Raw genomic sequence first — 15,425 nt, 5'->3', positions numbered from 1 at the left:
AGGTTATAGTCATACCAAATTTCGCGGCGCTACGCGCCGCGGTTTTCCCGCTATTCGCGAAAAATCTCAGGGGGGGGGGCGGATATCCGCCCCCCCGTCGGTGCGCGGGTTAAATTACAGTCAACTGATTTCGTGACATATGAGCTGCTTTATGGCTCTAGCAGACCTCTGGACAAAGTATCATTTGTAATTTGGTGCCTTATTGCGAATCGCTTGAACCATTTTGTGTGCAAATGCTTTACGAAAATATTGCAATGATTTATTTGTGAAATAAAAATAGCAGTCATGCTGTGAACTGCAGCTGATGCCAACTTTAATAAGACTAAGTCCTTTGCGTCTGAGACGTCGATTGAAGGCCCGTCTCTAAAAACACACCGGCGCACTTCTCTCAATTACTCGAATGGGCCTCTTTCCAACCTCAGTTGTTTTCGGTGTCGATCGATGAAAACAGCCATTTGTTAAAATGTATTTTATGACCAACGTCAACAAACAACACATATTACTTGTGCGGAACCACCTACCGTTCGCAGACCAGCGGCTACCTGATCACCGCTCCATCGCTAGTCTCTCCAGGAAAACTAGGGGCGACGTCTTTGTACAGTAACATCACTGGGTCAGCAAGGAACAGCGCTCGCGCAGAAACACACACGCATGTACGTACCAACCTCAACGCAGTCAGATTCTCCCTACCACATCACTCGACACAGGTGGCGCAGACGCTCTGTTTTCCTGCCGAGTGCCTACTGAAATCACTGCGCACGAACCAGTCGGCGCACCGTCCCTCTCAGACTTCGAGCTCCGGGCCTGTGCCGCGTCCCTCTCTACGCTCGAGCCCCCGGCCCCGGCGGCTCGCCCGGCGGAGGTGGGCACCAGTTCGTCCGTGGACTGGCTGAGACAGCCGACGTCGGCCGTCTCGAGCAGCGGCTCGGGCCCCTCGGCGCGCTGCTCACTGGCGTGTACGGCCGCCGCGTGGTTCAGCAGAGCCATGTCGGAGGTGTTGGAGACGCTGGGCAGCACGCCGCCGCCGCCGCCGCGTGCCAGCTGCTGCAGCGTCAGGTGCCTCCTGTGGCGGCGCCAGTGGTGCAGCTTGCGCACCCACACGCCCAGACAGGTGAGCACGATGAGCGTGGCCGGCACCGCCATGGCGATGACGGTCGTATAGTTTCTGCGCCGGCCGCGCATGTGCAGGAACCCGGCGCGCCTGGTGGTCACCGTCAGTGCCTTCAGCGGGATGACGAACTCGGCGCGTTGCAGCGCCACTGAGAAGGTGTACTCGGTACCGGGCGCCAGCTGACTGAAGGTGAAGCTCTGCGCCTGCAGGCCCAGGCTGTGCGCGCTGAAGTGGGTGGTGTTGGTGTCGGTGGCGCGGCGCTGACCGAGCAGCACGGCAGCGCCGCCAGTCACGCTCCAGGACACGGTGACAAAGGTGGAGGTCACGGAGACGGGCTCGAGGACGACCCGCGGACTGCGCACGGCGACTTCCACAGAGCGGTGAGACCGGCCCAGGGTGTTGGACGCGGCGCACGTGTAGCGGCCGCTGTCGTTGGTGTGGAGGTAGCGGACGGTGAGCCGGCCCCTCTCGTGACACACGCGGCCGGTGCACTGGCCCTCGGACAGGCGGCCGCCCGCGGGCAGCGTCCACAGCAGGCTGGCCGCCGGCACGCCGCCGCCCGCGCACAGGAAGCTGGCCGACTCGCCCAGCCGCTCTGTCCGGTTCTCAGCGAACAGAGGCAGCACGTGCGGGGCACAGCGCGGTGGGAGCGCGCTCAGGCCGGCCGGGGCGCAGACGTCTCCCACCGCCGCCGTGAGCTGCCTCTGGCCTCCGACCAGCCAGCGCAGCGTGCAGTCGCAGCGCAGGGGGTTCCGGCGCAGGTCCAGCCGCTGCACGGAGTCGGGCACGGCGGCCGGGTGCAGCGTCAGCAGACCGTTCCCGGAGAGATCCAGGTGGCGCAGTCGGGGCACTCGCCGGGCCATCTCCGGCTGGACAAAGTCGAGCCGCGGGTTGTCGGAGAGCGTCAGTCGCTCCAGCAGCGGACAGTCGTCCACCGCGTGACGCGCCACGCGCCGCAGCGGGGCCGCCCGGCTGAACTGCACCTGACGCGCGCTCACCTTGTGTAGAGCGCGGGTACCGAGCCGCTCCACCGGGTTACCGCTCAATTCCAGCACCCCGGCAAATTTCACCGCCTTCAGCGCCTCAGTCGGCAGATTACGGAACATATTATCGGATAGATCCAGTGTCTGCACGTGCAGTCCACGTAGTGCAGCCACATGCAGCCGACTCAGCCGGTTGGAGGACAGGTCCAGGCGGGAGAAGTTACGGGCGCCGGCGAACGCGCCGCCCGCCACCCTCAGCAGCAGGTTGTGCGAGAGATCGACTGACTGCAGCTCGGTGAGGTCGATCAGCGCATACCTGGTGAGCGCCGTGAGTAGGTTGTGCGACAGATCGAGCTCGGTGAGCCGCGGCAGCACCAGGCCGGCGTCGGCCACGCTGCCGATCCGGTTCCGCGACAAGTCCAGCTGGCGCAGCGCCGTGAAACTACGGAACGTGTTGGCCGAGACGGCGGAGAGCAGGTTCCCGCTGAGGTCGAGCCGCTGCAGACTGGGCAGGCCGGCGCCGCTGCCGCTGATGGCTCTCAGGCCGGACCCGCTGCAGTTGAGCAGCTCCAGCCGCTGCAGCAGGCCGAGCCGGCCAAAGTCGAGCCGCGCCAGCCGGTTGTGCTGCAGCAGCAGCTCGGTGGTGTTCTGGGACAGACCGGACGGAGGGGAGGTGAGATTCCGAGCGGCGCAGTCGGCCACCGAGCCGCTGTACGGACAGACACCGCCCGGCCGGCCCACCCCGGAGACCAGAGATAGAGTCAGAGCAGGCAGCAGCACCGGCAGCAGCGCCGGCGTCTGCGGAACGGACGGCAACATCTCGAGCGTTCCTATATCACAGCACGACACCTGTGCCGGCACGGTAACACTGCTCTGTTCCTCTCTTCCTCTCCTCCTCTCCTCCTCAACCTCTCCTCCTCGACCTCTCCCCTTCTCCTTCTCGACTGGGTGTTTCTCCGATGTCGTAAAGAACTGCTCGTCCTGTTGAAGTTCAACTGTTCTTTCTAGGCGATATAGGTGCTGCTCTCTCTACCAACCAAAATCTTTCATCGCGACGAACCATTAACTACTGCTGTCGCGGTATAACTGCTCCTCTCGTAGCGGCACAACTGCTCCTCTCGTCGCTCCTCCAGCGGCGGTGGAGCGCCCTCGGCTCGTCACGGTCAATCACCGCCTCCGGCCGGCCCTGCGGACACAAACAAGAGTCGATAGAGAGCCGGTAATGAAGCGGAAAGCCGTGGCCGCGCCGCTAACTCGCCGGGACGCCCACCGCCGTCCGTAGGCGCATACAACGTCCAATGCGCCGGATAGGGGGATTCGGCAGCACATTGCACTGGTCACACTGATGATCTACATATGTGGAAACATGTCAATAACTTGGTTTGTCAAAGGGTGCAGGCACTAAAATTGCACAACCATGGCAAAATGAAGTGTATTCTTGATCGAAGGTATCATGGATGTCATACAAGGATCAGGGATCGCATGGTATTATTGCTTCCAAATTAAGCTTGATCCTCACTTCGCTCCAGTGCTGTAGTGAATACCCTACCGAAGCCCGAGTTTTACCGAGATACCCGGCTCTGCGAGCCGTGCACGGTAGGCCAGAGGTTTAACATCCGGGGCCTTGTGACATCCGGGAGTTTCAAACGCGCGGGTAGGGGTGCGGACGTGACCTGTGGTCGGTCAGCGATCGGCGATTTTGGCCTCGGGCGCCTCTGGCGTCAGAGGCATTACCCGGGGCTCGGGCGCAGCGCCCGGCGAGAGACGGGCCGCGCGGCCGCAACCGTGGTGCAGCTGGACGCGCGATCGGAACGGAGTTCAGCCAGGACACGCATCGTAGGTCAAAGGTCAAGGGCACATGTGGCCGGCGGGCGAGACCAGCGGTCGAAACAGAAGTCGCTGTGAGGCGAGGGCAGTGATCCGACCCCGGCCCGGGCCTGGACGGTGTCTGATAATGTTTTTTTTTTTTGCTCTGCTGCGGGGTGCTTTGACTGCGCTAGTTTTAATATTGCGTTTAATAATCATAACCACAGTTTTATTTAAAACAATAATGCCAATATAATCGTAACATATATTATGAATATTTATCAGATAATTATTCACCCGCGCCAGGCAGGTGCTCGGCGTCAACCACGTCGCACCCCCCACCCCCACCCCCACACTAACTCGGCTCCTGGGCCACGTGTGCGACACGTGGTAAGCGGCATTCGAAAGAGCTCGAAAATTTGAGAAAAAAAAAACTATTGTCTGCATGCTTCGTGCAATTAAAAAAAAAAATGTCGGGGAAGGCACTCTCCTCTGCCAGCGACGGCTCAGACATAAATTGATTCCTCGTTTCAAAAAAATGTGAAAAGTCTAATCGTGTCCGTGTAGCACTCAAGTAACCAAGCGTGCCCAATATTTTCTAGCCCGCAACAAGCCCAACCATCGCTTCCCACCCGGTCATCTGCCTGACCACTGCACTGCGGCGCTCTCATCGTCCCTGATTGGATAGAATGTGACCCAGCTATGCGTCACGCTCACGTGCCCGCCATTATCACAGGTCACACCCGTGTCCCCGCCCCAGGCGCGGACTGACGCAAGTGACAGTGACAAGGTCGACGCACTGCTTCAGTCTGACACGCACCTCACCGGGACAGCTACCCTGGCGATACGGGAGGGGCTCGGGAGGGTATTCAATGCAGTACTAGAGCCAGACGCGAATCAAGCTTAATTTGGAAGCAATAGTACGCTTGCCCGTGTAATTGTGTGTCAACATATGACTTTTATATCTTTATTACTTTATTTTATGTTAGTCAAACATAGTCCGCTGTTAATTATGCGTCGGCTGGTCTGATTGGTCAGCGGTGCCTCTCCGCTGACTCTCATCATTACCATCGGCCGACGCTCCGGTAATCTAATCCCGGGACGAGGCACGCAGCCACGCAGCGTCGATGAGGGCGGAAGCTCCTCAGACCAACGATAATCCCCTTATCGAGGGTCGGCAGAGATGCGGCTGACACGAAAATAAATGTGTTAGATGCTGATTTACGTTACAAAGAATCGCAAAAAGTGAAACTTGTCACCTCTTTTGTAAACAACATGCGTAGAAAGTTGATTATACGAACAGAGCAGATGTTGCTGCATTCTCTCAGCTTTGTTCAGTCTTCTCTTATTTCTTTTATTTTACTCGTTGACCAAATTAAGCATACGTATGTTTTGCTCGTTTGATTTAATTTACAGCGATGGATTTATCACATCCAGTGGCGCCAATGCTCTGCGGTCTGAACTAAATGGAAACGCTCATCGAGAGCTCATTGGATCTAGGCAGCACCGGCTCGTGTCATTCGCCGGCAAATTTAGATAAGCGGAAAGTCTGGTCGGCGCTCGTCACAGGCGGAGCCTATCGAGTGGTTTGATCGTCGCTGACAGATCGGCGTTCAGCAACATTCGCTGATATCAGCCAGCCACCGGGCTGCGGTAGCGGCGCGATGTGAAACGGAGGCGTTTCAATTTGATCAGAACATTAGATTACCGAGCGACACGCCGCTGCAGGCTGTATGGAAAGGCGGTGTTGTGGCTGACAGAATGGAACGCATCAGGTGCAGAAACGGGCCGAATTAGGCATCAGGTGCAGAAACGAGCCGAATCAGGCACATCAGAGATATCATTTTGATTGAACCGTTACCGATGTCGATGACAACAATAATTTATTCTACAGTCGGCCATGCTGAAATTCTTTATCATCATTTCATTTGCCGCTGTTTTCCAATTTCCATTACTCAAAAATGTTTGCTGGAAGTTTTTAGGAACTGGTGTGCAATATATAAGTGTTTAATAGGTTTAACAAAGTTATAAGTGTCATAAGCGTTTTTAGGTTTTATGGAGGCAATTTATTGACATATTTCAGCATCATTCACGAATCGAAATTTGAAAAGTTTGAGTGGCGGGCTACCTTTCCCGGTTTATGACTCCAAGAGTTGCGTAGTAAAATATCACTTTGCAATGGATCCATTTATGAGAACACTTTGAAGGTCAGCCCAAATATAAAATGGACTCGCACGCCATATATCAGAAAGGTTTGAACATGGATAACATGAATCATGTTATCTATGGTTTGAATTATGTTTACGAACAACTTCAAAATTTCATGTTTACCCATAGTTACGCCACTTTGTATCTTCTTTTTGAATAATTGGAATATTTCGGCAGTTATTTGCGACGATTCTTCTAAAGATATCTTTTAGGTATTTGTCTCTACTACCTGACAGAGTTCCCAGCCCTGACTGACGGAACTTCGCCCCTCATTTAGACCCAGCCCCACACCTGACAGAGCTCCCGCCCCGGAGGTGCCAGGCGCTGCCCCAGCTGTAAACACGCCTCTACATCGCAGTGGCTGCAGGCGTTTAATCTCGCGCCCATTATAATTAGTTGGCTGGATTGGGAGCGTTTGGAGCGTGGCTGCGCTACACGGGTATGATACCCAGCTGCTCGAATCGGCCTCGTTATGCATAAATACATATACGGCTGTGGTAATCGGCCATAATGCTTCGCTACACGGCTGTGCCGCACGGCTGTGCTATACCGCTGCACTGCGCGGCCAGCCGCCCGTTCCCGACCGGCAGCCTCCCCGATACGGCCGCCTCTCCCTGTCTGCTCCGGTAATATCCCCCGAGACCGGGCTCCCATCGCGGCGGACACCGGCACTCCGTTACCTGCAAATGAGCTCACCGCTGTGTATCCCGTCTAATTTTATCAAACAGCCTGGCCAACGAGCCGTTACCGAAGCCCATAGCCAGGTAATGGAGAGCTAACGCTATTCCTTCCGGCTTCCCCGTCTGAACAGCCTAAATTTGTCATGAGATAAGGAGCATGTAATTTAATGTGTGCCGCACTGTCGCATCCGTGAAACTTAACACAGTTTCATGAATATATTTATCAAATGTCCCTTCGGAGGCGTCATTGCACCATTCATTTTTTTTTATTTAAAAAAAAACATTAAACCGCTTAAATAGTCAAGCATCTCAGTCACTAGCATAGAGTGAAATAGAGTAGCTCCGTCATTCCGTGTTAATATTCTATGACAATGGATATGCCTACATTCTGATGACCTGTCAACATCAGCATGAGGCTGCCTCCCTTGAAACAGTAGCAGGTAAATGCGTATTACAGCCGGACCATATACTGATCGTCGACTGCCTGTCTGATTGTACTCTGATGCTGTCAGTTTTATAGTCTGCCAGCCGCGGAGCCGGCGGCCGCCTGTTACCGGCCGTGCTGTCTGTCGCTGTTAACGCTCTGTCTGCCAGTGTATCGGCCGTCATCGCTCATTAGCATCTCCGCCGTGGTGCCGCGTCTCTGTACGTGACCGAAGTCGGCGGACGGCGCTATTGTATTCTTGTCTTGGGAAATGCCTCTGTGGAGCACAGAGCCTCATACGTCTATCTTATTTTCGTCTGCATGTCTGTAATGTCTTCGTCGTGGGAAATTTATCTGTCATGAACCCGTCTCTCTGCAATAATCCCTTGTCTCTGTCATACCTCTGTTACGTCTTTGTCGTATTTCTTTCATGTCTCTGCCATCTCTGACGTGTCTCTGTCATGAGCAGTGTCTCTGTCATAATGTCGTAGCTCTTTCATAACATCGTCTCTTTGCCGTTTCTCTGTCGTTTCTCTGTCGTCTCCTGTCGTCTCTCTGACGTGCATCTGCTGTGAACAGTGTCTCTGTCGTGGGCAGTGTCTCAGCTATTAGCAGTGTCTCTGTCGTGGGCAGTGTCTCAGCTATTAGCAGTGTCTCTGTCGTGGGCAGTGTCTCAGCTTTTAGCAGTGTCTCTGTCGTGGACAGTGTCTCTCCGTCCGCGCCGGTGCTCAGTATTGACCGCTGCTGCCGCCCACCGGGGGCAGATGATATCGTAACTGTCGACACGGCCGCGGGACCGCCTCCATCTCTGTCACGATAAGACAGAGCCAATGGATGCCGACCCGACCGACTCTCTGTCGGCCCGCCCTCCCGTATATAACTACAGTCAGCCGCGCAGGACCCGAGACCCGCTGAGAGACCACAGCCTGTTAGTACCGAAAACCTCACCACCACGAACAGCCAATCAGTGCCGAAACTGGGCATCGAACCTCCCTATTAGCGGCAAATGGCCAGACTGGAAACCCCTATCAGACGGTTACACCAGACGTTTGGGAAGCTCAACGGTATTGAAAGGTCATGTTCCTGATCCAGTGTCAGATCCAGAAATACAGCCATTCAAAATCGTTTGATCAATAAAAATAATGAACAAGTCACATGCTAACATTTGTCACTACGGTTCAGAGACTGCGATATTTGGCAGTCGTTGCATATGTATGTAAGGGTTAGCGTCACAGGACTAAGGAGACCGTTATGGCGTTATCTATAGGCGCCCATGTCAATAAGGCATATATGTAACCATGAAAGATCACACCGGCGTGAGCCATTTAAATAGTGAATAGTCCGTTCCAGACCATTGTTCCTTATGAACTTATGCTCGCTGCACATTGTAATCCTAGTTTACTAAAGTATTATTTTGGTGCATTCACCTTGATCGATCAGCAAACAGTACATAAAATGAAACACATGTTCACGACTGACTTAACACACATTACCTGTTCTTCACCTCGGCGGTTGGAAGATATCAGCAGTCCTCCGACGACCGGCCGAGGCGCCACGCGGTCTATCCTGCAGCTTTAGTCGCACCGCCACTGGAAACCTCAGTCCCAGCACGCATCCCGCCTGTCTCTGTCCTCTCACGGTCTCGTCTGCCCCTGGGCGGTGCTCCGTCTCTCGGAGTTGTCCGTGCTCTCCGGCGCGGCAGCGTTCGGACTGCTCCAGGCGGCGGCCCTGACCCCGTGCACAGGCAGCAGCGCTCTCCGACGCGCCGGACGGGCTCTGCGCGGCCGGCCGGCGGCGGTTCCGGCCGGCGAGTGAGGCCGCTTCCTGCGCGCCGGCCGACGGCACCGGTCCGACTCAGTCTCACCCCTGCCGGAGACACAGGGGGTGCCGGTCCGACTGTCTCACCGCTGCGGGAGGGACGGGGGTGTCACTACAGACACAGGGGGTGCCGGTACGGACTGTCTCGCCCCTCCTACAGACACAGATGGGTGCGACTACGAGCACAGGGACCCAGTCCACAGCCTATTCCCAGACTCAGGGGAGGGTAACGGTACCTACAGTCTGCTCTTACTCTTCCACAAACACACAAGGTACGGTGTACGGACCAAATACGCTACAATTGTCTGACACCTTACCCAGTCATTAGGGCATTGCCTTGTCGATGTCGAATAAGAAATGCGCCCATAACTTATTGTGCACTTCTATGCAAATTATCTCAAGCGTTTTACAGCGGCTGCATCAAATACATTTGAATACGGAAATTTGTTTGCTGAAGGAAACTTTTCAATGCAGCAGCTTCGTCTGCAAAATGGCTTTGTTCGGTGACAAAGGCGATGAATAAACGCCATCGCCCACCCGAGAGCATCAACATTCAGCATTCTCCGAATCTAATTCAGTATTCGCTGGATCCAATTCACGGAACGTTTTTGCCAGATATCAGCTTGTTGGGCCGAGGCTTTGATCCGGTAAGTCTTCATTGGCAAGTCAATTTCGGAACGACAGCTATGCCTGGCACGTTTCCACCCAATCGAATGAGAAAGCCCAGCCGACGCGTGACAGTGTCGCCGCTGAACGGTTAGATACGTTCGCTGGCCGCCGCTGAGTGGTTAGATGCACCCGCTGTCAGATATATCAGCACACGCCGACTGGAACGTTTAATGGAGGGAGGACACAACAGGACACAACATTAGGCTGCGACACAATCGCACACGACGACTGGACAGGCTGAAACACAGCAGGCTGAAAGACAGGAATATCGGGACACAGCGGACTGGTGGCTGGAAGGAAAGGGCAACTGACGCAAGCAGGTAAAATTATTGCCATTCGCATTGCTAAAATGAATGAGATATAGCATGCGGTGTCTGTAATCCATGCCTCACGAAGGGAATTTTTCGTATAATTATATCGGCAACTCAAACAACGAAAGCTTGAATCTTCCCTCTTGTGCTAAGATAAGTCAATAAGCCTAAGTAAGAAGGCGTTTGAGGTTAATCGTTTGGGTATCGGTGTTTGGGTATCGACCATTAATTGTGTCGGACTGCTTACACAAATATGACACGCAAGAACAGACAGCCGAGAGCAGAATATAATGGTCTATTCAACCCACTGAACCGCCACCCAGCCCATTGGCGCCTATCCAGCGGATATTTGGTCTCAGAGAATCAAATGCCGGCGATTCCATTCAGTCGTCTGGTGTGAGCTGCATTTCGATGAGCCTCTCGCCACCGAAGCCGCTTTTCCTGCCGCCTGAAAGAGTGCAGCTGTCGGCGACTGCGACCACCGCTTCTATCTCGGCCAGGCTATGGGCCGTCTCTCCGGTCAAATCTGCGGGCCGTGCATAATCCAGCACTCCCCTGGGAGGAACGGCAGCCGACCGGGCCCTCAGATGACACAAGATGACGTCCTCTGATGATGTCATCATGGCCGATTATGAATCCATCACGCCGATCATCTGGACATTACCATAAATTACTCGGGACGCCGAGCGGGGCTAATTTGGAGCCGATAGCCCGTGCCAAATCGATTTGGCGATCCCATCAGGGCAAATATTGTCGCTATGGACGGCTATTTTTGGATTTTTGGCATGCATGCAAGACATGAATGAAGGACGAACGAGAGAGAGAGAGAGAGAGAGAGAGAGAGAGAGAGAGAGAGAGAGAGAGAGAGAGAGAGAGAGAGAGAGAGAGAGAGAGAGAGAGAGAGAGAGAGAGAGAGAGAGGAAAAGAGAAAGATGTAGAGATGCAGTGTCTTACTGTACTGTACTAGCAGTATCCACTGTATCTTACTCTCTCGCATTCAAAATAACCACTCAACTTCTTTTTTTCATTCCCTTGCAGATGGTTTAGAACATTTTGTTTCCCTTGCACACAACTTATAACTCTCCTGAGATCCCCAAAAAGTGACATATGTACTAAATGTCTCACCACAAACGCAGCTGGTGCCCGGAGCGACGAATTAAGTGGCCGCAGCTTGATTCCATAAGGCCGACAATCTACTGCAGGCCGCCTGCGGCTGTGACAATGAGCCGTTTGTCGGTTCTATTGGCCGCTCAGATATCTCTGTGCCGGCCGTCGGCGCGCCTCTGTTCTCTAATACACGCGGAATGGACGCGCGGGCGGCGGTGCGGACGCAGATATTCCGCGCGTCGCGGCCGATACTGGCCCTCTATGCGGAACAGAGCGCCATCAGGGCCAAATTGGCCCGTCGGCGCGGCTCATAAATCATACCGCATTAGACGGACCGGCCGGCGACTAGATTGAATCGCCGCCGCGGCCGGTGAACAGGTCCCCCGGCCGTGTAGGTAGTAGACGCTCTTTGGGTATTGGAGATGGCTAGGGAAGGAGAGAGGGAGGAACGTGGAGAGAGGGGACACTGAGAGGGGTGAGAGCAACATCAATCAGCCGACGAACTGTTGGGGATGAACTAAAAAGATACCAGAGGCAACAGATGGCACTCACTTAGGCCATGCGTAGGCCATATTCACATACGTTTTCAATTTGTATTATGAAATGAACGAATAGCGCTTAGGAACAGTGAACACCATCCACCCTGCGTCAATCGTCAATCGTCTCCGCCGCGCCGGTGCAGTTATATATTTCCTTATCGTCGAACATCAGTGGGATTGTCTGTTGGAGAACGCTCTCCTCCCTTCTCCTTCTCCGATAATGGCGGGTCGCGGCGACAGATCGAGTCTCACATCAGGTATATCGACTCCCGCAATGGATGTCGTCTGCCCGCTCGGCGACACTCCCCCCCCCCCCGGTCTGCACTTTATAGACGTAATACATTAGACCGGGGACCCAATCGATGAAAAGATTAATGTCTGCGGCAGCGGTCTGGCGCGGTGACCGCTGGGCGCCGTGGCGGCGGTCGCGGCCGGTTTCTCTCCCCGTGCCGAGCCATTTCGGTGCTCTCCGCCGCCTCTCGACCGGCGCGGAGATGGCCCTCCGGTGTCACTGCGGTGTCGTCTCTAACGACCGCCGCCGGAGTCAGGTATACCTGTGGAGCGTGCTGCCGACCGCCGCCGACCACTCAGAAATCCCACCCAGTGCCGCGCGGACCGGTCACGTCCCCCACCACGGCCCACGCGGCAGACGGAGAATGGAGGGCCGATACGGGTCGGCGGAGGACCCAGAGGAAGGATAATGGGGGATGATCAGGGTCGGCAACCATCCCAGAGGACCGATAATGGGGAATGGTCAGCGGGGAGAGCCGGTCTTTGGAGCTGAATCGATGACATTTGCGACGCGTTGCGGCAGGCTCGAGAAAAAAAAAACAAGTAATGCGGCACAGCATACGTTCCAGGCGCGACATGTGCTGCCATCTGTTGAGCGGAGTTGACGGACATGTAATGCGGTACAGCATACGTTCCAGGCGTAGCGTGTGCTGCCATCTATTGAGCGGAGCTGAAGGCTATGTATTGCGGTACAGTCTATGTTCCAGGCGTGACATGTGCTGCCATCTGCTGAGCGGAGATGGAAGGCTATGTGATGCACTACAGTCTACGTTCCAGGCGCGACATTGCGGTGCAGCATGCATCACAGGCGTAGCGTGTGCTGGCATCTGTTGAGCTGAATCGCAGCAATGCGGTGCGGCACAGCCTACATCACAGGCGTAACTTGTGCTTGTGCTGCCAATGCCTAGCTTGTGCTGCCAATAATAGTAAATGCCAATAATAAGCTCACATGAATATCATAAATGCTAGCGGATTCATTTCATATGTTATCAAATTCAATGTCAATAGCCAGCGTCTAACCATCAAAAGCATAGGTATTAGGTAAGCCTGGCGAACGGATCGAAAGCTGTATGTACAGCCCACCGCTAAAGTAATGTAGGGTTTTACCAATTTAAACGGTTGGCTTTGACTGGCGATTGTTTAACCCTAGAACGCCTAGGGGGGGGGTTGTATCAACCCCCCCCCTGAGGTTTTTTCGAAGTGCACGCTAAACGGCTTGTCGTAGCGGGCTGAAATTTTCAATACCCTATGGGGCAACCATTGCGCATCTTTTGCCGAAAAAAAATTGATCGGGTCATGTCAGGTCACGGAGTTATGACGTCATAAGAGGTACAGCCTCCGGCCGGATTTTCACAAACTGAGTGCCAACGCCCGAGGTTTCCTGCCGGTGGTACGGACATCGGTTGATGGATCGTGATGAAACTTCCCATGCATGTTGGGGCAAGTATTGGCTATCATATGGTATAAGAAATTTGACCAGGTCAGGTCAGGTCACGGAGCTATGACGTCACAAGAGGAACAGCGTCCGGTACTATTTTTGAAAAGCGCCCGAACCACTATTTTGCTAATTCTTGTCACCTCAATGGGAATATGCAGCAATATTAGCTTCTATAGGGAGCAAATGGACCTCCCAAATCCAAAAATATAATCAGATTTCAAAAATTTAAATTTTGATTTTTCGAATTTCTGCCGCCGACTGTGACCTTGCCGACTTCCGGCGCTCCCAACGCGCCATTTTTAGAGCTAGGGAAACGAAATACATACCAAACGACAGAGAATTGATCAAGGAACACGATAGTGAAGGTTTCAAGTCGATATCTCCCACCGTTTTGCCGCAATCGCCGCCGAAAGTTGAAAAAAAGTCTATTTTTCCGAAAATTTGACCTTTGACCGGTCAAAAGTAGGTCAAATGTTGACCTAGGACCAAAAAATATACCACCAATCGCGAGATCTCGTTGAGAGCAATCCGTTGTTTTTTTCCGCTAAGCTCTACGACCTTCCGTTTCGAAACGCCAGGGGGGGGGTCGTAACAACCCCCCCCCTGGTCGTTCGTGTTATGAGAAATGGCCTGGTCGTGCGAGGGTTAATGCGGAGTGATCGAAAAGAAGATGTCAATAGCTAAAGTTGCAGCTGCAAGGGTGACGATACATATAAGCTACATTCAAAGTTTCATTGTAGTCTGGTTAATCGTTCCTAAGCTTCAGAAGCAGAACATACCCATGACTGAAACCCCACATTACTTCTGCTGTGGACTGTACGTACGTACGTACATCTGAGAAGTCAATGACTCAAGACCATTATTTTCCAACAGAACAGAACAATTAATTTTACGTAACTATATATCAACTCTATCGGCAAACAGATAAATCACTTTTGTTTACCGTAAATCAAATCTGGATAATGCCGGTGATAAAACTTCTCAATCGGCTACTCGGCTGTTTGGCTCGAGCCTTTCTCGTCCACATGAATGAAACGGTTTTATAGAATCGGGTGGTTTCAATTAAGAAAGTGTTGAGATAAACTTCTCTAAATTTCAAACGTACGCTGGATTAATTCTATCAACAAAGTGTTCTTAGCAAAGTAAGCTTTTACCTTCAGGCATTTTGTTTTGTTTTGTTGGGTTAGGCCCTTTCGGTCGACAAGACCATTACAGAGCCGGAAGGATGATAGGAATTAGGGGGAGACATTGGTCTGGACAGGCATCCTAGTGACTAGTGAGTCGCCGGGGCTGAGCCCGTCCAGAGGACAGGCCACCCAGCCCCAAGGCACTCACTGCACCCGGCTACGGGGTGCGCTCCCTCGGGAGCAGCGATGCCGCTCCAAGGGAGCAGCCCGCATGAGATAAAGTTGCCTGTCCAGCCCGGAGGGGGGTTGTGGCGTGGAGGAGAAGGATTTCAGTATCCTGAGGATAGAAGCACGGATAGGTGACCTTCCAGCAAAATCAATTGCCTCTTTGAAAAATTAGCTGTTGAATAAGGAAGCAGTTTCTTTTCTCCCTTTATCTGGCAAGAACGCTTTTTATTCAAAACCACTGAGTCACAAAAGCCATAACACTCAATATCGGCAAATGCGTTCATCGCTACAGTAAGATGCGATGCGGCTACATCGTCACTTGTCACCGTGTTGAGGTCTGTGGCTCTGTGCGACCGCTGGTCGGCCGTCGGTGCCGAAGCGAATACAGCGCCATCTGATCCATCTCCGTCCGTTCGCTCCGCCTACACAATACACATGTCGCCAGAAGGGAGGGCTGGGGCGGCTCGGCCTGTCAAACGGACGGCGAGACGTGCAGTGATTTAAAATGGAGCGCAATTCGAAACATCGCAATATTACTAAAAGTGAAAATTTTGAGAAATGTTCCGGGGTAGTCCACAAACTCAGCATAAAAAATGGTGCTTTGGAACATTAATGAATAAAAAGATGCAAGCAGACCAAAAATCCAGACTTTGAAATTTGACTTTGTCGTCAAAAGTCTTAGTCT

At 53.4% G+C, this 15,425-nt stretch overlaps 1 protein-coding gene across 1 annotated transcript; it reads right to left on the bottom strand.

Moving 5' to 3' along the window:
• Positions 1–343: 343 nt before the first annotated feature.
• LOC122390564 (leucine-rich repeat neuronal protein 2-like) lies at positions 344–9,008 on the bottom strand. The gene is made up of 2 exons (XM_043383647.1): positions 8,706–9,008; positions 344–3,280 (listed from the first exon to the last, which is right to left on the bottom strand). Exon 2 carries the CDS (start codon positions 2,911–2,913, stop codon positions 676–678), a length of 2,238 nt encoding a protein of 745 aa, XP_043239582.1. The 5' UTR covers positions 2,914–3,280; positions 8,706–9,008; the 3' UTR covers positions 344–675.
• Between the last annotated feature and the right edge of the window lie 6,417 nt (positions 9,009–15,425).

This window comes from Amphibalanus amphitrite, unplaced genomic scaffold, assembly GCF_019059575.1.
Source record: "Amphibalanus amphitrite isolate SeventyFive unplaced genomic scaffold, NRLGWU_Aamphi_draft 000400F_arrow, whole genome shotgun sequence".
NCBI lineage: Eukaryota > Metazoa > Arthropoda > Thecostraca > Balanomorpha > Balanidae > Amphibalanus > Amphibalanus amphitrite.
Note: the sequence above shows the minus strand (reverse complement) of the source record. Positions and strands in the feature narration are given on the sequence as shown.